Raw genomic sequence first — 27,426 nt, 5'->3', positions numbered from 1 at the left:
ACCGGCCAAATGTAGCGAATGGCGATCTATTCTACCCCCTCTGTGCCTAGCTGGTACTGAAAACTGACATTACACTGCAGTTAGACACTGGGTAACCCAACCTTTCATTCACCCTCATGCCTCCAGACCACAGACAAGATTTTAAAAATGGCTTTTCACTACATTAGACGACAAAAATCTGCATTCTGATATCTATGACTTTCCGAACATCTCGACAGACACAAGCAAAGCCCTAGCACAACAGAGATGGGAATCCGGGTTGGAAATCAACTTCACACCTTAGGAATGGGCCAGTATCCTCCTTAGAACTCACACCTCCTCCCTTTATGCTGCAGGGAATGGATCCCTCCTGAAAACCATCCATTACTGGTACTGCACCCTAGCTGGACTCGCCACATGGAAACCTGGTGCCACAGACTCCTGCTGTCGGAACTGGGGCTAAGTAGCCATGCTCACACACCTCCTATGTAGATGCACCAAACTCAAGAAATATTGGGATGAAGTGCTTAAACACATTGATGACATTTTCGAGACAGACATCTCCCGCTTTCCTAGCATAACACTCCTGGGATTCCCCCGCAGATGACATACCCCTTTTGCTACAACAGGGGGAAGCAATGACAATGGCCCTATACGCCACTGGGCAAGTCTTCACATCTAAATGGGGCACAGACACTGAGCCTGTTCACTCAGACTCACTAAATAAATTGTGGGTAATCATCACCATAGAAAATCTCACGGCCTCCTTAGAACATGCGATGCCACGTTTCAACTGAATATGGGGCCCACGCATCCCCTTTCTAGCCCAACACTACTGAGACCTTACCTGCCCTCATTATCTTAGGGTGCTTCGATTGAAGGGAGGTGAGCCCCAACACAACGGTGACTCGACTTTGTTCACACCTACTGTTCCGCCTACTAGTGAATCCTGCACTACTCTATGACCCTTGCCAGGGACTATAGGACCCGTCCCCTTTCCGTTCTCCCTTCCCCCTCACAAGTTTTACAACCCCCCCCACAATGCCCCTGGCTGTCCCAATCCCCCAAACCCCTCTGAATGTTCCCCCTCCCCCTTCAATAACTTGCCTCATCGGCCTTTGGATGTAGGTGTGTAGATATGTTCCATAAAACTCCAATAAAAAGATTTGAACCATAAAGGCAATGATACAAAAGTGATCACAAAAAAAGAGTATTTTGGTAACAACTAAATAAATGGTTTACCATGAACACCTAAACAACGAGCCAATATATATTTTTTTTAAGTTTCCAAACTCCACTAAACACAATGTATACATTTTCTTTTGTGGTAAATTCTAAGAACTTATTGGAAGCAGTTATGCTAACTCCAAAACAGCCTGCAGAATTATTTAGATTCATGTAACAGACTGCAAAACAGGAATGAAGGGCAGGGGTTGCCTGTAGGACATTGCGGCAACAGGTGCCAGCCACAAGGTGTGTCTTGTTCCGGTCACGCTTGCTGCACGAGATCTGAGAACTATAACTGGAGGTCCAATGATGATAAGACCATCAGAACCAATGCTAGTTTGGTAATCCAATATGCCAGATCGCCTTTCGGCAATCCAAAAATTTTTTGAAACCCCAGTGACTAGCATATGGATTTTATATCAATCTGTTCAGTAGGAAGTTCTTATAAATTATATTGAATTTGAAACCCAGTTATTTATTGCTTTTATGAATGAGCAATGCAAAACCAGAGTTGAAAGCGTAGGATGGGCAGGCATTGGTTTGCGGCTTCCCTCAGCTCTGAAGAAACACGAGCCAGTTTATGGGTTTAAGTGGCTGAGAATTGGCTTGGGCAGATAACTGTGCTGCTCTATACGTAGAGAAGAAGTGGGGATAATAAAGATTTTAACAAATTATAGTTATGCCTTTGGAGCCTTTCTTGTTCCCTCTTGTATTCCATAACTTTTCAGCCTCACTCCATCACAATTCAAAACAAGTGATATGAATCCGCCAGTGACGCTCTGTTTGATTAATCCTGATGATTTTCAGATTGAGATGTCAATGCAGTTAAACACTTTTAAGGAAGAAAGAAGCGTGATCACTAGGTTTAGGAGTTAGATTGTATTAAACTGGTGAAGCCCCGAGCAAAAAAAGGCACCTCAAGTGAATGAAAGCTATTTTGATGGACTCCTAGAATACAAAAAAAAATCCGAAAACAGTTGCCTACTTTTCAAAAACACTCATGGTCTAAGAATGCTGCGCACACCTCCAGCAAGTTACCATCAGTCCTGGGGAATCAATAAACTGAGGAGAATTTGTATGGCCAGTTCACCATGAAAAACCTGATTATTTGTAGGCTGACCGCACGGACACCCTCCATAATGCCAAATGGAATGTTTATTTAGATGGGTAATTTGGAATTGGGGAGATACTATACGGGGCCTCATACCCTGCAGGGAAATTCATTATTCTCAGTTCAAAGAAGGCCTGTGCCACTTCTTAGATTATACTACTACACTTCTAGCGCAAGCCTTTGGACGGTGAGACCAGAAATGGTGGGTGAATGGTTAGAATGAATGAAGGCTGAACCTTCCCGCACTCAAGGTTATTTGTTTAGGTGAGACGGTGCAGAAAGAGTGGTTAGGTGCTACCTGAGTTACTCCTTCTGAGTCTTGGAGGGTGGAATGATACTTATGATAGCGCCATTCCAGTTGGGAATGGCGTCCCCAGATGCACACTGTGTGGAAAAATTTCCTTCATAAACTTGATACTTTCAAAATAAAGTTTTATTGAAACTTTAGGTTTCTCTTATTGTAATCCTTAATTTTTCACATGATTCATAAATCAAAATTATATTTGGCTCAATGCATTTCGGGCAATGATGCCCTTCATCAGGGGCATTGATTTTCTGTTCAGTGTGCTTCTAGCATCCGGGTATGGAGTAGATCGGTAGGGGTAGAAAAGGTTGGCCCGGTCCGAACGAACAGCAACCCGGAAGACCCGTCTTTCAGATTGTAGCAGAATGTCTGAAAGGAATTAGATGTCATGGAAAATGAAGATAATCTAGTGTAAGTTAGGTGATTGGAGGAGTCACCAATAGACTTCCTGAGACTTTGCGCTTATGGCGTTTTGTGAATGTATGAAGGATTTCAATTTCACTGGTGAATTGTCATCATTGCAATCAAGGTAAAAAGAAGATGATGCATCCACCCTGAGCTGGATAACACCAGGAATAGAATTCGAAAAATCTAATTTGACATTGAGAATGCACCTGTGGCTAAGTTTACCACGCTCGTGAAAGACCTTAACTCACCTTTACAATTTTGGTATTTACTGAAATTGCAAATAGAAAGCTCTGCTTTAAGTGACTACAGAAACAAATGATTCATTGTCGTGTCTGAGCGGGAACACTCTAGTGTTTGCACGTCACTACTTAAGAACGTAATTCTCAAAGGGTGTAAGATATTACAACTGTGGTACTGAGTAACACCTGTTTGGCCTTTCAGGCTGGGCCAAGAAAAAAGGATGCAGATCTGCTTCTGTTTATCTTTGTGTACAACCTCAACGTAGGAAGGGGAGTGCACTCACAAGAGGCAAAGCATAGGTGGTGTTCTGATGTGTCTTTGAAGTAATCAAAGGAAGCTGGATCTGTAGGTTCTTACGTTACTTTATTAATTAAGATGTTATAATGATAACCCCATCAGGAGCAGCTGTCCTGCTGCTCAGCCCTCACTCAACTGACATTCACAGCACACCAACATTCCAATCGTCTAACATTCCACACATCATACATACAAGCTGAGCAGCAGGGAAACACAAGTTACAACAGTCTTCAATAGGAAAGATAGGACAAGAAGACTAACAGAACAGACCTTACATGTGCACAATGCACAAAATGAGCACATTCACTAAAGCAAGCGTTTGCACGACAATGGGCACGCGCAGAGCTCTGAGTGGGAATGAGTGTACCACTTCAACACCAACACTTGCAGATAGTTCAGTGTGCATGCACGCTTTTGCAATGCAACACAGCACAGCGTAACCCTTGTGCTTGATAAGCAATGGGCATGTGTATACACTTCAATAAACTGACAGCGCCTGCCGAGGGTGGAATCACCAGAATCCCTTATACTGCAGATAACAATCTAAGTACCTCTCTATGCACTAAATAGAATTATTCAGCTAGACAAATGTTCAAATGGCTGGGTGGGGCGGGGGCGGGGGGGTTGCTGGACCTGTGTTCTGGTTTTGTTATGGTTAACTTGTTTATTTTCCTTTTCTCCTTCTTTTGATTATATTATTCCTATTTGGTCTAGAACAACATTTACCGTGAAATATCATCCATGTATGGTCCCTTCGGGCCGCTACCGTACCAAATATAAAAATGTAACACATTTGTTTACAAAAAAAAAAGCAGACAGTGTATCAAGTGCTATTATCAGTGGAAAAACTGGAAATCAGGTCACACTCTTCACTATAAAGTCAAGAGACGCAATTTACACAATAGGATTTACAGACAATCACTGTACTTAGACCATAAAAACAAGTGGCAGATGATGTGTGAAGGCATCATAAAAATGAGCAGGAGATGGTGAGGACTAAAGGTAAATACAGAACAATGTTTGAAATATTCTATTTCTGGGGCTGTTTGGGGGGGGAAATGGATTCCTGTGCAGAGTTAATAACTTTTAAGCTATCTGCAGTAGCAATGAAAATGCACACGCAAAAAAAATTGCAGTTTGTCATTTGATATTTTTTGTAGATGAGCTTTCCTGTCTATGCTGGTGTGTTTTTTAAGAGATACTTGAAAAACCCATCTGGTGACTATTTTGAGGATTGGAACTCGGATTATTAAATAACATACAATAGCGTATGGAGCCACTCTTGGGTTCATTGAGTTTCTGTGAAGCAAAAAAAAAATAATAATATGGCCATGTAAAGGCAGAAATCAAAATTAATCTGTGGGCATATATGTCCTCGATATGCCATCTATTAATCTGAATTTCCCTTGATTCGATACTGAAACCAGTCTACTGTCACTTGCAATGCTTGACTAAAGAAACTGATGAAAGTATCTGAAATTTATAAACCCATCATTCCTTCTTATTATTGACACAAGCAAAGTCCAGCTGAAAGAGTGGCTGAAGGCTGTTTTAGTGAACAGGACAGATTAGATGATGTATGTGGTGACCATAATTAAGGGCATGGTGACAAAGTGCCCTTGTGGGGTGTGTAGTACATGAGGGGCATACGAACTGAGGAAAATAGTTGTGTTAATATAATGAAAATGTAGTAGCCAGAACCATCTAGTTTAAATGGTGTGGGTAATCCATACGGTAGGTACACTTTGCTAGAATGTTTTGACAGAAAAATTATGAAAGGGCAACATGAAGTGTGTTGATGATGGAGATGGGATTAAATTGGGGCAGAATGCGACTCCACAAGTAAGCAAATTTGATCCTCAAAGGATGCAAGAAATTTGTCAAAATATCAAGTTTTTGTGGATTTAAATCTGCACAATGTTATCGGTGTGTTAGTAAATATAGAGAAATTGGTAGCAATTTCATTGCCCTTTTTTATGTATATTTGCATATATGTTGCTTTTGGTTTACATTTTAAAGAAAGGCAAAAAGTGAAACATTCCTTCAGTGCACATATCCACTTTCATTCTCCAAGGCTGAGCAAAAATGTAATGTTACTATAAGCAGCGTACATAGGTGTTAATGGGTTCTATGAAACTATCCAGCAGAATCAGAAATTGTTGTTGTAACATCACACTAATAACAAAACTGTGTATGTATCAACTTTGAATCACTGCCATTGGAAGAGAACCACATAAAAATTCACCTGCGTGATGCCACTCAGAGCTCTGTCACCATTGGAACCCCCAAGGGATAGGTACGTCCCGCACAGACCTTGGGCAGGTCGGACAATGGTGGGCAGCAAGAAGGACACTGGCCTCTTTCCTGGTTGAATATTGTTCCTCTGAAAACAAGACATAGTAAGACTAAGCACAAGAGACTGATTTCAGCTTTCCATTCCGTGACAATGAACAATGACCAAACATGATATTTACAGGCAGAAGAAGAGTGTGCGGAAATAAACACAACACTAATGTAGATGTTTCAGTGGAAATCAAAGCAGTCAGTATGGTAGTTCATTACATCTTGATACATGGGGAAGTTGTGTGTTCAGCTGGCAAGCAACAGAAAATGGGTTGTCAAGCCAAGCAGAGGATGTCTTCTCAGAGGAAACTATGCTAAAGGAACATTAAGACTGCTCTTATTGCAGGTGGGCAGACTTACTGCACTGTACGCGGAGTGATTGGCTGTGTTATTATGCCAGGAAAAGTCCATCATCTGACTGTTCAGGATAATACCAGAGGGTGTCATTATTCCACTTCCAAAAGGACGATTCAAGGAGCTGCCAAGAAAAAAAAGAAAAACAGCTCATTCAAAAGCAAACCAGGAACAAATGCTAAAGCATGTGCATGATAATTGAGAGCTTTGGGCTGAGAATCAGGTTCTTAAACATATCAGACCCAAAAGACTACAATGACTATGCTTGTTTTCACGATCAGATGAGTCTGTGTACAATGACATACTGGGGTTCAAGAGTTTTAGCATGCCATCAAAAGTAGCTTGAAGTCCTCAGATGTGGCTACAGGCAGCCAAGCCAGATAAGCTGAGTTGGATAATAGTAAACCAAACACAAAACATGGCTAAGCAGTGCCACAATTCCAGACCTCTCTTGTGAAACAATATTGCACAGCTGTGAGCAAAGTGTGTAGGAGTGGAGCTGGAGGACTGTGAGTTGAGAAATAAAGCCAACGTTGTCAAATGAGGAAATGTCACTTGCCATTGAATCAGTTGAAATCATTTTGTGCAAACATTTTTGTCTGAAATGATATTGTCAAGGTCATATTTACAACTGTATATAGCATTTTTGCTTTCAATGCTTCACTTGGAGACCAACTACATGTCCAATCTAATAACTGGTTATGTTAATCTCAGTATTGGAACAGTAATGAAGATATAAAAACAGCTTGAATCTTACAAAAAGGAAACTACCTGCAAGAAAATTAAATGGGGTGTGTGATCAATAAGAACATTACAAGTTCAAGGAACGCCATGTTGGAGGATCAAATGAACACTATGCTCCTGAGAGTGAATGAGGCAGCAAAAGATAAAATTGTTTTAGAGAATAAATTCGAGGAATTTGAAAATCATCCTCGATGTTCGAACCTAATTATTGTTGGGGTACCCGAGGGGAGTTGAGTTGTTTATTAAGCAGAAGGTCTTGCCCGAATTTACTGGAGACCTTACCATAACAAGGGCACATTGAGTTCCCTCAAACCCTCTGCCCAATTCAAAGACCCTGCGTACTATCTTGATTAACTTTGCTGACTATCGTGTTAAAGAGAAGATTCTGGCTATGGCAATACAGCAGAGACAATGAGGTCTCAAAATGTCGGATATTTACTGATATGTCTGTGGTAGCCGCAAGCAGGTGCAAAGCGTTTGTGAAACTATTAGATCTTTTTAAAGCTCAAGGGGCACAGGCTTCAATAGCCCAGCAATCGAAGCTTCGATTCCTTGTGAGGGGTTCCATATGTTCTCCAATATAGAGGAAGCCCAGGATTTGCTGAAAGAGATCTCTTCTTCAAAATGAAAATGTACATAGTTTGACACTAAGGATCTCCAGGGCCGGGGTGTTACCTAGGATGTAGCACCAGGGCACCCCATAGCAAAGTAGGGGGGGTGAGATGTGGCCTGCGGGGGTTTACACATTTCTTGGGGGGGCGATAGTGGGGGGGGGTGTATGGCAGTAAAAAGAGCAGCAGCAAAGGGGACAATGAAGAGGAAAACATGGTTTTGAACTCAAATGATTATCGTCGCAATTTAAATCATAGAAATGGTTAGTAAATGGCGTATTATGTCGGTAAATGTTAATGGTATGCTAAACAAACAAAAATATGGAGGGCTCATAAGATGGCTGGCCTCCTTTACGCCTCAAGTTCTCTTTCTCCAAGAAACTCACCTTAAAACAAATTCATCTAAGCTCTTTCTCCCTAGTCTTTTCGAATGCCTTTATTTACTTCTATAGAAATGTGGCATGGAAATTTGTCCAAGTCCGGAGAGATCCTCAGGGAAGATGGTTATGGGTCAGGGCTACATTAAATGGGATTACATTAAATTTTGTTAACTATTATGGCCCTATCATGGATGACCACTCAGCTTTGATGAAGGTTAATGATCTGCTATGGGGAGCTCCTGGACAGATCATTTTTGGAGGGGATTTCAACTACATCCAAGACCTGAGAAAAGACACTCCCAACAAAAAAAAGAAGCAACTGAAGCCAAAGACTAAAAATGTCCTAGATGCCATAGTACATGATTATCAGCTGATTGATCCATGGTGTAAAGTCAATCAGGTAGCATGCGATTATACATGCTACTCCCGTCAATTTCAGACAGCATCTCGTATTGATTTTTTCTTAACCCCTCGGTCCCTGAAATAAGTAAATCCATAAATTGGGGCTCATTCATTTTCAGACCCCTCCTTTATTAAGCTGGATCTAGATATTGAAGAGGGAAGGGGGATGAGATCCAGGTGGCAGAGGGATCGTCTCCTTCTCCTAGATCACCAACGGGTAGCAGGCTTAACTGAGTGGATACACGATTATTTCAGGATCAATGAGGGGCGGCGAAACCATTCTCAGTTTGGGGGGGTTTCAAGGTGGCTGAGCGTGGGCAAATGATCGCCTTTTTGGCAGCTCAGTCCAAAACACGAAGTATTAAAATAGCTGAACTCCAGCAGGTAGTCGATAGTGCCTTGAATCAGAGAAATGCCCATCAAGGGGGAGAATGGGTAGCAGCGAATCAGCTCGAAAAGGTTAAAAAGGCATTAAGGGAATTTTTCTTAATAGAAGAAATCATCAGCTTCTGGACTTTTCAACAACGAGTATATGAAGAAAGACAAATGGTTGGTAAATTGTTAACCGGGTCAACTAAGACCAGACAGGAAGCGGCCTTAATTACAGAGGTCGTAGATCCTAAGACCAGAGTCGCAGTGGAGATAGGGGCGGGATTGCTCAAGTTTTTATGGAGCATTATCAACAGCTCTACGTGACTAAATATGCGGTCAGACAACACTCAATACAGAATTACTTTTAAGGAATCTCTCGAGTTTGTCCAGCTCCCTCGTGGAACAGATTCAACTTGACATATCAGGAGCTGAATTTTGGCAGCTCTGAATTCAATTAAGGGAGCGAAAGCCTGTGGAAATGATGGGCTGCTATAGAGTGTTATAAGGCATTCACTAAGGAATTGATCCCCTACTTGACAAAGCTTTTTAATTGTATAAAGACTGGTGGCGCTGTCCCCTCAGTCTTTAAAGAAGCCATTATCGTTATCTTTGTGAAAAAGGGTAAGAATCCCAAGGGCGTCAACTCCTTTAGACCAATCAGCCTTCTTAATGCAGACTACAAAATTTTAATGAAAATTTGTGCTCAGGGTTTTACTCCCCTAGCACAGGAAGTGATCCACAGAGACCAGTCTGGGTTAGTCGCTGGGAGGTTGATGTATTTGAATACAGGGTTTTTAATACAGGCTCTCAACTTTTTTAATAATAATTGTACTCTGGCACTCATTATGATGGTAGACGGCGGAAAGGCGTTGACCTGGTTAATTGGGACGCCCTTTTTAAAAAAAAAAATTTTTTAAGACCTTTATTGATAGAAATCGCAAATACAACACAGCGAAGAGGCCAAGGGCTCACAAATACAGTACATTGCAACACAGTAAGTGCGAAGGATCTGGTCCAGGAATACTGAGGTCTAATTTTAAAGTTTTTGTTCCGAAGGATAGACAAGAGCAGGATAACATAGCACAACAGGTTGAATCCGGCCTATTACGATCAGGATAGACAAATGCACAATATAACAAAAATGCCAGAATCGCTGCGCGGGACGCCTTTTTTTATGGTCTGGGTAGGTTCGGTGTCCCCCTCCAGGTTACAAAAATGCTCTGGAATATCTATCAGGGGTCTCAGGCTAAGGTGGTGATAAATGCAAACCGAGCAGTGATAGTAAATATAAACCATGGGACTAGACAAGGGCGTCCGCTTTCTCCCTTATTATTTACTTTCTTTATCGAACCCCCTGGCTATTAAAATTCGCAATAATGTAGCAATTAGAGCTCCGAATCCAGGTATGGAATAATTTAAGTTGTTTGTGGATGACATTATTTTATATCTCAGTACCGAGAGGCAGAATTCAGACATGGTCTTAACAGAATGTATTCAATTTGATTTGATTGGGGTCTATAAAATAAATCAAAACAAAACAGAGATTCTAACTTTAAATACTGATAGCGATGTTCTTCCTGCAAATCTCAAACATCAAGCCCTTACGACGGATCCAATACGTTATTTGGGGATATATGTCTCTAATCAATATGGGTAGCTATATGAATTTAACTATGAAGTTATGAAGGGTGAAATTAAAAAATTGCTGGATAAGTGGTCGCTTTTACCACTAACTCTGATAGGCCGTGTAGCCCTTATCAAAATGTCCATACTCCCTCTAGTAGTCTTTCTTTTTACAAATATACCCATACAAATTAATACTAGTTATTTCAAAGAGCTAGAAACTATGTTTAGAGAGTTTTTCTTGAGTAAGAAGGAACAATTTTACACGCTTTAGGAAACTTCTGAAGACAACACTATTTAGGGTGTAAATTTCTTCTGCACTATAGTCATCTGGCTTTCCTGCAATGACAGCGCAGAGATACCGCTTCGGGGGTGATTCCTGCGCTTTATAAATTTCATACATACATACATACATACCCAGGGTTAAACTCTCGCCGCTACAACTGGATATCAATCAGGGTGGACTAGCATTACTGCAAAATCGTACATATAATGAAGCGGCTAATTTAGATTTACCAGCTCGTTTGCTGGAATCAAATGGTTTATTAGACAACTTTTTAATGGATAAAATGGTGCAGGAGTCTGGTTCGCAGATCCCGATATTTCTGAAAACATCTAAACTCCCCAAGAGGACTAGATATAAGACCCTGCAGGAATATTCCCTTAGATTGCAGTCTTTTTTTTTTAAGCAAACTGGTTCTTCTGGGTTTTATTATCTAGAATCAGGGGAATGTAAAAGTTTGGGTCTTCAAAACAATCCAGTCACCTTAGAAATTGGAAGGAATGTGGTCTAGAAGAACTGGGGCTCTTTTTAATGAAGAACAGAGTAATTACCTGGCAAGAGGTTCAGAATAGATGCGGTGACCGGAGCAAGCCTGATTTTTTTTATATTTACAGATTATATATTTTTTGACAGATATAATCTTTCTTCTAGTGGTGGTCCGACTAAGCTGGTGACCGCTCTATTTGAAGCAAAAGTAAGAGGGGTGGGTAATTGGTACTGTCTTTTGTGTAACCAAAGTGAATCTAGAATGGTTGAGAAATTCTTAGAAAGAGTAACCTGGGAAGCTCAATGTACCTTTTCAAGTCAAGAGTGGCAGGTTATATCCCAGTTAGGGAGCAAGCCTTTAAGAGCTGCCAATTTTAAAAGAATCGCCTTTTTGTCTCAGTGGATGGCATACTAAACACCTATAGAGCACTCAACAAAAAATATCCAGAAGTAGAGAATAGATGCTTCCGCTGGTAGGCAGAAGGGGAGGGGACTTGACTACATATATTCTTTACGTGTCCAAGGCTAGGGCTATTTTGGGTCAAGATTTTTTCGGCCATAAGCTGGGCAATTCAGAAGAGGTTACAGCCAGAGGCTTATGTAGCCCTCTTCAGCATTACCAGATCTAGGGTAAACTTGACAAAAGCGGAGGAGGCCTTTCTAGCTATTTTCTCCCTCGTTGATCGCTGTCTAATTCTCCAGAATTGGAGGTCGACTGAAGCACCTTCATATTCGAGGTGGTTAAATAAGATGAAACGAACCAGGAATTTTGAAGAAGCATATGCAAGGAGGGTAGGCGATATGAAAAAGTTCACTGTGGTTTGGAAATACTTAGTGAATATTGATACTACAATGGAATAGAAGTCTTATCGATATTCTAAGCAGGATTACCCAATCTTAAAGCTAGGGTTAATATCTTAACAGAAAAAAGCACATGCACTGGAATTTGGTATATCTCGTGGAGCTATTTTCCTTGGTAAAGGATAGTTTGCTCTGGGTATTCCCGTGTACTTTAGCACGTTAGAATTGCACAAAAAAAGTTGGGATATTAACTTAAGCACTTTTGAAAAACGGGTATGCTGCCAGTTTATTTTTGTAATAAGTCTCTTTGCATTTTTAGCGTACTGGTTTTATTCATAATTTGTATGTTCTGATCAAATGATGCTTTTAAACTTCCTGTTATGTATTAGAATTGTTATGCCCCTTATGCTCTGCTCAATAAAAAATAAAAAAATAAAATAAAAACATTACAATTTCAACTCCTGCCACAGGCCATAGGTTGGGTTAAAATCAAGGCCACTGGAATTACGAGATTTTGCAGCAGCGGCATTTTCGGCACAATTATGGATTCTGCCACATTTTCCAAATAATCCATCATCTCTTGCACAGTCTGCAGAGTTCAACAAGAAAATGGTGTGTACCTCAAACAGATAGAAAATGACTAAAACGCAGTGGCACGTGTTGGTGTGTAGTGCAATGGTTGACTGGTCAACTTTCTGTTGCTTATTGCTAACGACTCCAAATGTGAAATGCTGCTTTTTTTCTACTTAAAACATGAGTATCCAGTCTTTAAATGTCCTGCAGATTTGTTCATCTGATTAACACAAGGTCATACGTTACCTTACAACAGCAACAATGAAGTCATCTGGACCAATTACAAGAACTTGACTGGCAGCTGGGCCACTCTCCATGGGTTCAAACGACATGTAGTGATCGGTAGGTAAGGATTGAGAGTCATTGATTAACTGCCGCAGGAAACTCGCCTCGGATTTGCTGCGTGGAACGAAAAGGACAAGAATGGAGTGCCTTATAGACTAACAAAAGGAAAGGGCAAAGGAAACAGGTATATTGACTGCTCACTGAACACCAAGAAAAAATAGAAGCTAATCCCAATACAATTCAAAACAAAGAAAAGAATGGCAAAGCCTGAGCACATAAGTGTTCTACCAAAAAGTTCTATCTCAAAACAGGAGCTCCCAAACAACTTCTCAAGAAGTAACAACTACTGACACAAGCACTGCCTGACTGAATGAAGTCATGGAAAAGGAATTGATTATGAAAAAAGCATAGCTAGAAAATAGTAGACGAAATTGACTGATAAAAGTTTGCTCCCAAATGACACAGTTTAGAAAGCTATTTACATTAAAAATAAGAAAAGGTGAGAAAATGAGAACTGGAGGAGACAACCAAGTCAAAGAATAGAGGCTGAATGAAAACACTGGTAAGTGTACTGACCACTGTAGCTGGGCTGAAAGGCGAAATTATCTGCCCCCTCAATCCCAAACAAAGCACATATTTCAGTTCTTATATCAATAAATGTCATTGACATACTACCAGTGTTTCAACACTAGTGAACTGCAAGCTTTGAAACTGGAGCTGTGCAGTACTTTTGTGTAATGTATGTGATAAGACTGATTGTGTTTGGCTTTGCATACAGACCATGTTTCATATCAGCCGGGATTTTTTATGTGGTATTCTGTTACTGTGACTAGAACGTGAGTTTTAAAAGAGCATTGACCTAAAATAAACACATTTTGACAGAATGTATGCTAATAGCAATGGGAACTAGGGCTTTCTGTATTATTTACCTTCTGAATGGAAGCCTCCACTCACCACCATCTTCATCCACCTAAAACTCTCTAACTGCTATGGAAATCTGGAATTTACGTTTCACTTTGTCCTCTGACCATGGGCAGCCAGGAGCCAATGTTTTCGCTCAGATCTCTGCACCTCCACTGCATAAAGCTAGAAAATGTGAGGTGCAGGCCACACACTGGGAGGTGCAGCCACTGCTCCAGGGCTGGTTCAGTTTCCATCCAAGGAGGATATGGCACTGGCACCCAACAGGGTGGCTCTCTAGACGGGTAGGGAAAACTACCTGAGGCCTTGATGTGGAAGAGGCCGGGTCTAGGGTAGACTTTGCACATGGAAATAATGCACAGGAATATATTACTGGGCAATCATCCCTGATTGAATCCCCATGTCAACTGGGTCGACATCATCAGAATGGCCCAGAACACTCCACAAGGGGTGGCACTCTCCGAGGAGAGCCAAACCTTGGATGGTCCCTCCAGTGGGTGGTCAACCTCCACAGAGAAAGGTACACAGAGCTCTGCAAGAAGGGGTTATCTCTATTACTGTTCACAGAAGGAGGGACAGCGTTCTGCTGAGCTGCTCCCCTGTGGGCCTGAAGTCCTACCACATGCTGTAAAGCTAGAAGCATTAAGGATGAATGCATAGGATTAGGCCTTTGTTGGACTGCAGTGGGGTTACTGTCCCTACTAATCTTCTGCTGGGTAACCAAGAGATCACCAGTTTCCTATGACCAACATGGGATGCAGTATGTGCTGCCCAACAGACCTGGCCTGAAACCAGGGCAAATGATCAAAGATTGTATGAACATTCAGATGTCCTTCCACATAAATAGAGGATCCAGTAGGGTCCCCTTACCCTCCAGTTAGAAAGTGTGCAGGCGCACAGGCAGGCCTTGTAAAAGGATAACGAGCAATCTCAGGCTTGCTTCTACATCACCAGGTAACATCTCTGTGGTGGAAGTGGGGTCCCCATCACAAATTCGAGACAACTATTAGTGACTAAAAAGTGATGGACATGCATGAGTAAGCTGAGCTCAACCTTTCCTACTACATTTCTTCTATTAATGGAAATCTATACCTGATGTGGCGCGCACATTCTGCAACGTATCACTATCTTGTATTTTCCTCTCAATAAAGAACATTTGATTATTGCACGCAGAAAAAGGTCTTCCACAACTACGTTTATATATTAATCATCAATCATCATGACTATCCAATGCACACTATGTGACAATAACCGGAAACCTCTTTAATGTACTGCCAGAAACCTATTATGCACATTACTAGCAGCCTTGAGCTATCTTGTAAGCACAATGGAATGCTGTTGATTGAATTCCTACACTGCCTTAAAAATATAAGCCCAATAAATATAATTTACTGGATTGCTGTAAACAATAATGTTTTATATCCAGAAACACTAATCAACAGGACAGGGATCTGTGCACCAAGTGAATATATGCAATATAATTTCATATGAATGAGAACACCTAACTTGGGGACAATCATGCCCACTTTAAAATATTCCTCAACTAACAATAGCACACACCATGCAGATGATTAAGTAGCAAGTTGTAGTCCCACCATCAATACAAAATGGCAGAAGGCTCATGAGGAGTCAGTCACAGACCAACTGCCCACCCACTAGTTATAGTGGCACCCAACAATAGTTCAGACTGAAAAGCACCAGCCTGTGAAAATAATAGATAACAAGCTGGATGAAGATGGCTGTGCAGTAGGAAAGCAGTAATGTAAAGAGGGGACACATGCTGATGGGCAAATTTATTTTTAGTGGACATTCAACACAAAAAGAGACCATCACGGAGAAAGACAAGGGCACAGAGCCAATTCAGAGCAATGAAGTAGACACACCACATTTGTAGCACACTATTGCTTTAGAAGCAAGGAGAGCAAAATTAACTTCAAGGTTATTCTCTTCCTGGGTGAATGGGAAACAATGGTGGAAAGAGACTTGAGGAGATATAGGGTAAGTCAATCAGGGTGACAAATATCTAGAAGATCAGTGTCTTAAGTGTAAAAAAATAGTCACTAGGCTTGACATTTCCTTACAAATAAATCCTACTATTGAATACCATGGTGAGCTCAGATGTAAATTCAGCCATTTACAGTGAAAGGGCACTTGGGTGACATGGGACTTTTTCATCCCATATGAAGTAGTGTGGCTCACTGGTTAGAGGCGGCAGACCCGAGAGCAGAGGACGGCCCGGGACCAGGGTTCGATTCCCGGCGCGGCAGGTTTCTGGACCAGGGTCTTCGGACTCGATAATTCTCTCGCCTCGGTGCCCACTCTGATCAGCGATCACACTCGGCAACTCTGGGCATTAGCTTGCCTCATCTTCACTAACGGCCCCACCAGACCGCCGGGGATGCCTGGTCTCACCCTGGAGATACCCATTAAGGGACCATCTCTCAGGGAAGCCAGGAAGGGTTTCGCAGCGGTCGAAGCGCCTTGGGACCCTACGGGTAAGTAGTGCGCTATATAAATGCCAATACATACATACATACATAGTTTCTTTACCCTTCTAGAAAGACCTGGACATGTTCTTCTTCCCTGAATATGTAAGGTTTTGCCAACCAGGCAGCTGACCGAAGCAGGACCCTTCAGGGCTTGTAACTGTTGCTTTTTTAACAAAAGATCAAGGGTCCTCTGCATGCTGCCAAACATGGAGCAGGAAACAGAATGGTCCTATGGCTGTTACATTTTACCGCCCATTTTGTCAGGGTGGCTAAAATCCTGACCCTGACACTCAGCATTTTATTTCAAAAAGCAGAATGACTCCATCACGCTTTGATCTGATAGTAGGGGTGTTGTTAAAGCTGTCCTTGATGAACTTAGAACCAGAACACCTGCCCCCCACCACCCCAATCCCTGTAACACAATAAGGTAACTATAAGACCATCACAATTTCTTGGAGACCTCCTCTGCCTTGAACTACCAAACAATGTGAAACCAGGACTGTCTTCTTCAAAGGTTGTTAGGAGGTTTTAGCTCAAATCTCCTATTATTCTTGTAGCAAATTGCAATTTCAGAAATAAGTCCTCAAATGGAGGAGTCTAACCATTTTTATGCACTGTCTGATCCGCAGATACCACCCTGTCAGTAAGTGCCTCCATTATCTCTTCCCCTGCTTTTATTAATTTTCCATACAATCTTTTTTAGTTAAAGTCAGAGTGCAAAGAATTGATGTATTACATTAGGTGTTTTGTTGTCAGATCCTGACTTCTCAAGGTCTGTTTGTGGGCAGACAAGGATTAAATAAATGAATCAGCACAATAAATGTTCTCTATTTTTGTCATGCTGCAGTATCTCACAAAACAAACGAGAGTGATGCAGGTAAGTGCTAGAATTAATTTATGCTGCAATATCTATACAAATCGGGTGAAAACAATTGCACACATTTTTGTACTCATTATGTATAATTCTACATGACGATCTTGCCACCAGACTCAAATGGAAATAAACAGAGGTCCAGGGAGTGGAATGGTATTCTCTACCATTACTTCCTCGTCACAGTGTGGAACCCCAGTACTTCTCTAGGTCTTGGTGCAGATATCACTGTCCTCAGTCTGAGGACTTTTTTCCTTTCTCCTGTGCCACTCCTCCTTCACCTTTCAACAAAAGGGGGTTGCTGAACTGTTCCTAAAGAAGTTGGGACAGATTGGCTCGACCGAAGGTGTGTATGTTACACCTTTGGGCATCCATTAAGTTGGACATGTTTGCCTCACACACCCAGAAGGGTGTCATGCTTCATCATCGGCGTTTGCTCCTCGTCGGGGAGGCGGTGCAATCCCCGACGGGCTCACCTCAGAGAGGGGCTCTTTGGCGGAGATCTTTTTGTCCAGCAGCCTATTGGTGAAGTGCGGGTGTGTGGGCCAGGGCAATCAGTATCCTGATGAAAAAGGGTGAATTAAAATGTAGCAGGGGGTGCCGGAAACCACTTTATTCTGGGGGTCCCCCTACTGCAGTTAAAAAAGTGGAAATAGCTTGCTGGGTTACGGCAGGTTAGGTAGCGTAACCCAAGACAAGACTAAAAGTGAGGGTTGGTCAACATGTTTCTCGCATGGGAAGTTCCCGCGATTCGTCAGGACCTAGTGAAGGTGAGAAATTGTAAAAGGGGATTAAAAGGAAACCATGCTGGTGTCATGCGTCTCGTGTGATTTACCTCAGGGGATAATCCTATGCCTAAACAGTAAGGAGAAAAAGGGAACATGGTTAAACAGTTTGTAACGTTCTCCAGTAGAGGCATCAACGGTCACGGCCAATACAACAACACAGTGCAGTGAAAATAGCGGTAGTGTGAGGTGATTCACACGACCAAAGCATGCCAGTGTTGTCGTCGGGTGTAGTTTATAGTGAACACTCTATCACACTATGTACATGCCTAGAGTGGTGTGAATTAAAAACCGGTGTAATTAAAAACAGCAGCAGCAATCTCAAGGAGAGTATCTTGGCTATAGAGTAAAAACCGCCAACAGTGGTGGTGGTTGGGTGTTGACTCACCTAAAAGTCTTGGACTAATTGCCACCTGAGTAGTCGGCGGGTCGGTACAACAGGGTTTGCCTCTAGTTCTGGCTGAAGGAGGGGAAGAACTGTTAGCTTTGGGATGTATAAGTGTGCTAAACCCCTGGTAGAGGTTGAGAGAATGTTGACTATGGCATAAAGTGTTGCCAGGAGTGGGAATGGGAAGGGATTGTCTTACCTCAAATTACCCGTGTCCGTGCGAAGTCACCTACCCATCACCGCCGAGCTCAAATAGGTAATGGCGCTCGGGGGCGTGTACTATTTATAGGTGGCCTCGTCAGAGGTAAGCGCCTGTCAACGCCCACTTAGTGTATCACGTGTTATCTGGTGTGATAGGAACAGCCATAGTTGAGTGGTGTTGGATGGAGTCAGGATTTATTGGATGTTATGCAGACTGGGGATCCTCCTAGGACCTGGTACAAGAAATGTGGTGTATAGTCAGGGCAGGTAATTAGTGCCCGTCTGATCGAGCGATCGCTCTCCCTCCTTTTTGACGACTGCTTATGCACGGTGTAAACCGTGGGAGCTCAATCCTGGCGGGTTAGATTGTTCATATCCCCCACCTAGTGACTGTTATACCACACTGGTTAGTCACGCACCTTACCCCTAGTGGGTTACGTACTTTCTTCACCATCTTCTCTACCACCCTTCAATCTTGAAGGATCCCTCTTCAACCAGGAACGCGTCCCTTGACTCCACCAACATGGAAGGCCAAGGACTAAGTTTCGGGGAAGAGGACGCAGCGGCAATCATGAGAACTCCATCACTCTTCGGTTTAGATGTAGAAACAGCCTCAGTGAGCAACACTACTGAGTGGCAATCTTTGGCAGATCTTAAACGGGAATGGATAAGGATTACAATACACGGAACGATGATGGCTGAGTATTTCAAAGCCAAAATTGCTCCGAATGGCCTGATAGTTAAGAACTTCCCCAGGATTTTCTGGGAAGATGGACAGTTTAAAGTCGAGTGGTCTCAAGTATCGTGGAAGTGCACCCATGACCTTTTGATCCTCATCGTGAATACTGCAAAACGATTAGCAGATGCCCTCCTAGTCCGCATACAGGCGGCCGAGGCAGCCCTTAAGACCGCGGCCCAAAACACAGGTTTCAAAACCAAATTGGCCGAACTTAATAAGGAGATGGCAGAGCATAAGGAGTACCTCATGAACCAAAAATTGGCTAAACTCGCAAAGGACATCAAAAGGTTCTCGAAGGAAAAAGTCTACCCTTACCTTAAAGAAGACTATGTCCCCCCAGGAACCAACTACAACTCAGACTCAAGCATAACCTCATCGAGGAGAGGTTCCAACAGTGGGTCTGAGTACAGCGATGAAAATGAAATGTCAACCATACCAGCCAGGGCCAAAAGAGGTAGGGGTCGAGGGCAGAACCTATATAGCTACCCTAACTTCCCCCAACAAGGTCAACCCATGGGCCCCCCGTTTTGGCAATACCCACAATTTCCGCAGCTCCAACCATCCTTCGCTCCACAATATCCACCATTCTTCGCACCTCAAGGGTCTGCACGCCCCCCTTTTTTAGGCAGAGGTTGGGGCAGAGGGCGCGGGCGAAAGCGAGGCAACGCCCCAGAGAAGAGAGTACAATGGGAGGACAAACGCCCCCAGAGGATGGACACACGGAGCACGAGCAGGTCAGGACCAAAATGAGCCTTGTAGTCAACCTTTCCGATCGCCTCTTGACAGAGAGTGAGGAAAAAGTCCTCCAAAAGGGACTTGGTTTTGTCCCAACGCCCAGAATTGACCTATTCAACCAGACCAGGGATATCCAATCATTCTTTAGAAAGGTGAGACTCAAAGCCTTCTTTGATGGTAAGCCCTTTGAACCAACAGAGGATTCGGGTTTGCATTACCAATCCACCTTTACACCTCACAATGGGATGGTTCCCAATGAGGTTCGACTTTTGAACAAGCTGTACTAAAGGACATTGATGCACTTGATCGTCAAACTAGATACTCCAATATTTCCCGCAATGAGATGGAGGTGTTAAAATCGCTGGCAGATGACCCTCTTGTCACCATAAAACAAGCCGACAAAGGAGGTGCCACGGTTCTGATGAACACCACAGACTATGATCTTGAATGTCACAGGCAACTGAATGACCAACGGTACTATACTCCCATTCCCAGTGACCCTACCCCACGCCTACAAATCACCATCACAGGCTTAGTGGAAACTGCAGAATGTGAGCAATGGATCAGCAAGAAGGAGGCAGAATTCCTGACGAAAAAAGATCCACGGGTTCCATATTTTTACATACTGCCCACAATTCATAAGGGAACAAGGCCAGTCCCTGGGAGACCCATAGTCTCAGAAGACCCATAGTCTCAGGTATTGATTCGGTACTGGAACCACTCTCGCAATTTTGCGATCACTTTTTACAACCCTTAGTGAAACGCATTCCATCCTACATCCAGGACACCACCGATGTCTTACGGCTACTTAACTCACTCCAAGACTTGAGACACATCGATCTCCTGATTACTTTAGATGTTGAGGCCCTCTATACCAACATCCCCCAGAGGGTCACACTAGAGGTAATTGAGGCACGCCTGAGACTGGAGGAATGGAACTCTAACACCCCACCTTCATTTATCATGGATTGTGCCACCCTAGCGCTCACAGAAAATTTCTTTGAGTTCAAGGGCAAATATTTTCACCAGACCCAGGGGACCTCGATGGGCAGCACGTTTGCCCCGTCAGTGGCATGTCTGTACATGGCAGATTTCGAAGAAAGACACATTCACCATCAATCTAATCCCTTCTCAGACAATATCAAAATGTGGAAACGTTTCATAGACGATATCCTCATCCTATGGACGGGCCCACCCAGCTCGCATGAGGCTTTCTTCGATTGGATCAATACTCTCAACCCATACCTGCATTTTACCATGTCTTCCTCAACAAATGAGATTGCCTTCCTTGACCTTACGATCAAATTGCGGGAGGGTAGACTTCAAACAACTATGTTCAGGAAACCCACAGATCGTAATAGCTTGCTACATTACGATAGCCACCACCCTAAAGCTTTACGCTCGAATTTACCCTTCGGGCAATTCCTCCGAATTAGGCGTAACTGCAGTGATATCGCAGATTACAAAAAAGAATCCACCATCCTGTCTAGGAATCTACTGGACAGGGGTTACCCTATAAGAGAGGTTGCTAAAGCTAATAAACGGGCCAGAAACAATAACAGAGAAGCCTTACTAGAGAGACGGGAAAAAATACCCACTGAGAACCAGCCTATCACCTGTGTCACAACTTTCACCCCCGCTTCTAACAGAATCAAGAGCACAATCAAACACCATTGGGGGATCCTCAACACAGGGGATATCAACTTTGAACAACCAAGGTTCGCATTTAAAAGGTCACAAAACGTGAAAGACATACTTATCAACACTAGACCTAAAACAACCAAGAGATGCTCCCAACAGACCCTATGGAATCTTTAGGAAGGGGGAGGCTCTAGTTGGCGCAGTGTAGCACTAGCGACAAGCAGGGACTCTCTCTTCCTCGTCAGGGCTGAGGGTTACCTTCAGGACAACCTCTGCTTACCCTCTAGGTAGTGTGGCTTAAGCAGTCTTAGGCTAATCTCTGGGGCACATAGGGTTAAACATTTGCAATATTACACCATCACAACCAACCCACCACACAATGACACCAAACTGTATTTGTAAAAATATATATTCTTTATATCATTTCAAGCAGGCTTGTAAATACAGTCTTGGTTCAATTCAAAAACGGTTCCAGTGTACTTTAGATTAGGTTGCCACAGTTCTTTCTTTTAGCAATAAGCAGTCTTTTGGGCCTTCTGCCCAGGTTCAGCAAGGTTCAATGTTTTGTAGCGCCTCAATGCGCTTTCCGCTGTCTCCGCTCGCTTCAGAGAGGAGATCGGGCCCGGCCGGCCAAAGCTCACGCTTCCCGCGTGGGCCTCGAGGACCAGGAGCAGTGCGAGCCTCGGTTTCAGAGGCGGCTCGCGCTGTGGAGCAGATAGCGCGGTGCGAGCTCAGGTTGCAGGACGCTCGCACCGTGAGGACAACAAGCACAGTACCTTGGACTTCTGAAGCGGACGGCTTCAAGGGGAGCGGTCTCACGTCGCGTTGCTTCCCGGGCGGGCGGCGGTGCTCGATGAGGACTCGGGCTCTCCTGTCAACGGTTCACTTCTTTCCCCGAAGGGGAGATGCTGCAGCCGGCGGGGCTGAGGGGGGTGCGCTTCACGAAGCGCGATGTACAGATCAGGCGCGGCCCGGCAGCGAGTCACTTTCAAGCTGCGGGGGCCAGGGGGTCTCAGCGCCCAAGTTACGAGGGGCACAATCTTGGCAGTGCCGGTCTTTGTGGGGCAACCTGTACCTCGGGGGTCACACAGGCGGCGATGCTTGGACCGGGCAGGTCCTCCCTTTCCTTTGTTAGCGCGGCACGGCGCGGACAGTCACGGCGCTCGGACCAGCGTGGGGCTGGTCTTCACTTTGCAGCTGGCACACGATCAGGCCACAGTCACGGTGGTCGGGGGAGGGACACAGCGGCACGAATTGTCAGAGAGCGTGGCGGCAGGCACAGCGCTCTCAGGTCTCCTTCACTCGGCGCTGTAGAGACACACAGCACACGCCAGCAGCAGCTTCCTTCAGAGGGGTAGCGCCCACTGTTCCTGGGGCGCTGGTCAGGGGGCAAGTTCACAGGCAAGCCCTTGGAGATCTTTCAGCAGAGTTTGGCACAAAGTTCAATAAAAGCAAAAGTCTCTTGTAGTCTCTTCTTTTCCTCTCCTTCTGCAGCAAGGCACCAGACACAGGCCAGAGACAGCACTCCTCCTTGTCCTTCCAGGTCCTTCTCTTCGGGCAGAGTTTCTTCTGTAGCACAAACAGGATCTAATTTACAAGGAGCAGGGCTCCTACTTTTATACCCAGTTTCTTTTGTTCTTACAGGCCAGGGGGGCCTTTGCATAACTGTTCTCAGTCCCTGAGCACTTGTGGTGGGTACTTCTGCTTCTGCATTCAGTGTGAGGGCAGGCACATCAGCCGCTCCCCAGGGGGGCGGAGCCGGCATTGTGAAGACAGGGGCAGCTTGAGCACTTTGTTGACAAGCTTCGGTCCTTCCTGGGCCAGGTGCAGGCTGAGTCATCAGTCGCTCCCCAGGGGGGCGGAGCCAGCATTGTGGTAGCAGAGCACATCCTGATGCATCACTCAGGGGAAACTCCCACCACCCACTAAGGTGTCATCTTGCTATTCACAACCTGTCAACTCCCAGCCCTGTCACTCACACACCCAGACAGTCAGATACACACAAGAGCAGAGGCGGGCTGAAATGGTTAGACAAGCAAATGCTAACTTTCTAAAAGTAGCATTTGCAAACCCAGGATATTAAAATAAACTTTACTAAAAGAAGTATTTTATTATTCTGAGTTCAGGCATACTAAACATGACTCTTTACCATGTTCTCTGAGCCTGCTGGGATTATAGAGTGTAATAATTCCAGCAGCCCATTCTGGCCTAAGGGGAGCAGGTAGCCTTGCAATAGTGAAAAACGAATTTGGATGTAATTCACTACTAGGACATGCCACACACATCAGGGATTGTCCTACCTTACACTTACAATGCACCCTGCCCTCAGGCCTACCATAGGGGTGACTAATATGAAGTTAAGGGAAGGTTTAGGGGCTGGCAAGTGGGTGCACTTGCCCAGCCAGCATGACAGTACCAGACTGCACGCAGGTTCTGCAATGGCAGACCCTAGACACATTTTTCAGGCTGCTTCTGTGGGTGGCGCAACCAGCGCTGCAGGCCCACTAGCACTTTACTAGGGACTAACAGTAAATCCAATGAACCAATCATGGACATCAATCACATGTACAACTTTCAGTAGGGAGCACTTGCACTGCGGCACGGGTTGGCCGTGGCGCAGTGCCCTGAGTAGCGGAAACCAGCAAAACATCTGAGGCACAACAGCAAAAAGTGGAAGGGAAACTCACGCCAAGGTGCCAGGTCTAACACGTGTCCCCTCCAGCTGAAATGTGGGGGGAACTACCCTTCCCCAGGGAGTTCCACATCACTAAGGTGGAAAAATCTGGACAGACCATCAGCATTGGCGTGATCTGTGCCAGGGCGGTGTTCCACCGTAAAGTCCATACTCTGTAGAGAAATGGACCACCTCAACAGTTTCGGGTTCTCACCCCTCATTTGCATCAACCATCTGAGGGGCCTGTGGTCCGTCTGAACTCGGAAGTGAGACCCAAACAGGTAGGGTCTTAGCTTCTTCAGCGCCCAGACCACAGCAAAGGCTTCTCGCTCTATTGCACTCCACCTACTTTCCCGTGGAAGTAACCTCCTACTGATGAAGGCTACAGGTTGGTCCCAGCCCTCCTCAGTCATCTGTGAGAGAACGGCCCCTACACCATGCTCTGAAGCGTCTGTTTGCACTATGAATTCCTTGGAGAAATCAGGAGCCAGGAGCACGGGCGCCGTGCACATGGCAGTCTTCAGGGTGTCAAAAGCCTTCTGACAGGTGTCAGTCCAAATCACATTCCTGGGCTGCTTCTTAGAAGTCAGCTCTGTCAAGGGGGTCACAATCGTGCCATAGCCCTTGACAAACCTCCTGTAATACCCAGTGAGCCCCAGGAAGGCTCTCACTGCAGTCTGGGTCTTGGGGGGTTCCCAAGCCAGGATGGTCTCAATTTTGGGTTGCAAGGGTGCCACCTTGCCACTCCCCACTTGGTGTCCCAAGTACACCACTGAACCCTGCCCAATCTGGCACTTGCTGGCCTTGATTGTGAGGCCTGCTCTGCGCAGGGCCATCAACACTTCCCAGAGGTATTAAAATAAACTTTACTAAAAGAAGTATTTTATTATTCTGAGTTCAGGCATACTAAACATGACTCTCTACCATGTTCTCTGAGCCTGCTGGGATTATAGAGTGTAATAATTCCAGCAGCCCATTCTGGCCTAAGGGGAGCAGGTAGCCTTGCAATAGTGAAAAACGAATTTGGATGTAATTCACTACTAGGACATGCCACACACACCAGGGCTTGTCCTACCTTACACTTACAATGCACCCTGCCCTCAGGCCTACCATAGGGGTGACTAATATGAAGTTAAGGGAAGGTTTAGGGGCTGGCAAGTGGGTGCACTTGCCCAGCCAGCCAACAGTAAATCCAATGAACCAATCATGGACATCAATCACATGTACAACTTTCAGTAGGGAGCACTTGCACTGCGGCACGGGTTGGCCGTGGCGCAGTGCCCTGAGTAGCGGAAACCAGCAAAACATCTGAGGCACAACAGCAAAAAGTGGAAGGGAAACTCACGCCAAGGTGCCAGGTCTAACAGAATCTACCACCGGTCACTGGCCATTACCCATGCGGCAATTGCGGGGTCTGTAAATACACTACCCCCCAAAAAACAATACAACTCTCAGATACCTTTAAATGGGAAATCCGGGGCCACACCAATTGCAATACCACGAACTGCATATATATGCTCACATGCCCATGCGGTCTCAAATACATTGGGATGACTACCCGCCCAATTAAGACACGAATCATTGAGCACCGCAGTAATTTTCGATGTAAGAAAACACACACCAAAATGTGCAAACATTATGTGGATAACCATCACAACGCGGACTCAATGAGGTGGGTGGTCCTTGAGTCTAGTCCCAACTGCCCGAAGAATGCCTTGTTCCGTAAAGAACAAAGATGGGTTCACCGCCTCTCCACAGACAAACAAGGGCTGAATGAAGATATTCCCTGGCACTCTTTAAACTAGCCACTTTCTGTCTTATCATCCTTTCATGCCCTGACTATACACCACATTTCTTGTACCAGGTCCTAGGAGGATCCCCAGTCTGCATAACATCCAATAAATCCTGACTCCATCCAACACCACTCAACTATGGCTGTTCCTATCACACCAGATAACACGTGATACACTAAGTGGGCGTTGACAGGCGCTTACCTCTGACGAGGCCACCTATAAATAGTACACGCCCCCGAGCGCCATTACCTATTCGAGCTCGGCGGTGATGGGTAGGTGACTTCGCACGGACACGGGTAATTTGAGGTAAGACAATCCCTTCCCATTCCCACTCCTGGCAACACTTTATGCCATAGTCAACATTCTCTCAACCTCTACCAGGGGTTTAGCACACTTATACATCCCAAAGCTAACAGTTCTTCCCCTCCTTCAGCCAGAACTAGAGGCAAACCCTGTTGTACCGACCCGCCGACTACTCAGGTGGCAATTAGTCCAAGACTTTAAGGTGAGTCAACACCCAACCACCACCACTGTTGGCGGTTTTTACTCTATAGCCAAGATACTCTCCTTGAGATTGCTGCTGCTGTTTTTAATTACACCGGTTTTTAATTCACACCACTCTAGGCATGTACATAGTGTGATAGAGTGTTCACTATAAACTACACCCGACGACAACACTGGCATGCTTTGGTCGTGTGAATCACCTCACACTACCGCTATTTTCACTGCACTGTGTTGTTGTATTGGCCGTGACCGTTGATGCCTCTACTGGAGAACGTTACAAACTGTTTAACCATGTTCCCTTTTTCTCCTTACTGTTTAGGCATAGGATTATCCCCTGAGGTAAATCACACGAGACGCATGACACCAGCATGGTTTCCTTTTAATCCCCTTTTACAATTTCTCACCTTCACTAGGTCCTGACGAATCGCGGGAACTTCCCATGCGAGAAACATGTTGACCAACCCTCACTTTTAGTCTCGTCTTGGGTTACGCTACCTAACCTGCCGTAACCCAGCGAGCTATTTCCACTTTTTTAACTGCAGTAGGGGGACCCCCAGAATAAAGTGGTTTCCGGCACCCCCTGCTACATTTTAATTCACCCTTTTTCATCAGGATACTGATTGCCCTGGCCCACACACCCGCACTTCACCAATAGGCTGCTGGACAAAAAGATCTCCGCCAAAGAGCCCCTCTCTGAGGTGAGCCCGTCGGGGATTGCACCGCCTCCCCGACGAGGAGCAAACGCCGATGATGAAGCATGACACCCTTCTGGGTGTGTGAGGCAAACATGTCCAACTTAATGGATGCCCAAAGGTGTAACATACACACCTTCGGTCGAGCCAATCTGTCCCAACTTCTTTAG

General features: G+C 44.6%; 1 protein-coding gene across 1 annotated transcript in view; it reads right to left on the bottom strand.

Annotated features, from left to right (window-relative positions):
- Positions 1 to 27,426, bottom strand: part of GGT7 (gamma-glutamyltransferase 7) — a 377,510-nt gene that overhangs the window by 74,228 nt on the left and 275,856 nt on the right. Inside the window, exons 11-13 of the mRNA XM_086932278.1 lie at positions 12,785 to 12,937; positions 6,270 to 6,387; positions 5,812 to 5,949 (exon numbers count right to left, since the gene is read on the bottom strand). Coding sequence (XP_086788404.1) covers positions 5,812 to 5,949; positions 6,270 to 6,387; positions 12,785 to 12,937 — 409 coding nt within the window. The remainder of the gene's footprint in view (positions 1 to 5,811; positions 5,950 to 6,269; positions 6,388 to 12,784; positions 12,938 to 27,426) is intronic.

This window comes from Lissotriton vulgaris, chromosome 7 (assembly GCF_964263255.1).
Source record: "Lissotriton vulgaris chromosome 7, aLisVul1.2, whole genome shotgun sequence".
NCBI classification, from domain to species: Eukaryota; Metazoa; Chordata; class Amphibia; order Caudata; family Salamandridae; genus Lissotriton; species Lissotriton vulgaris.
The sequence above is the reverse complement of the archived record's forward strand: the minus strand, read 5'-3'. Positions and strand labels throughout refer to the sequence as shown.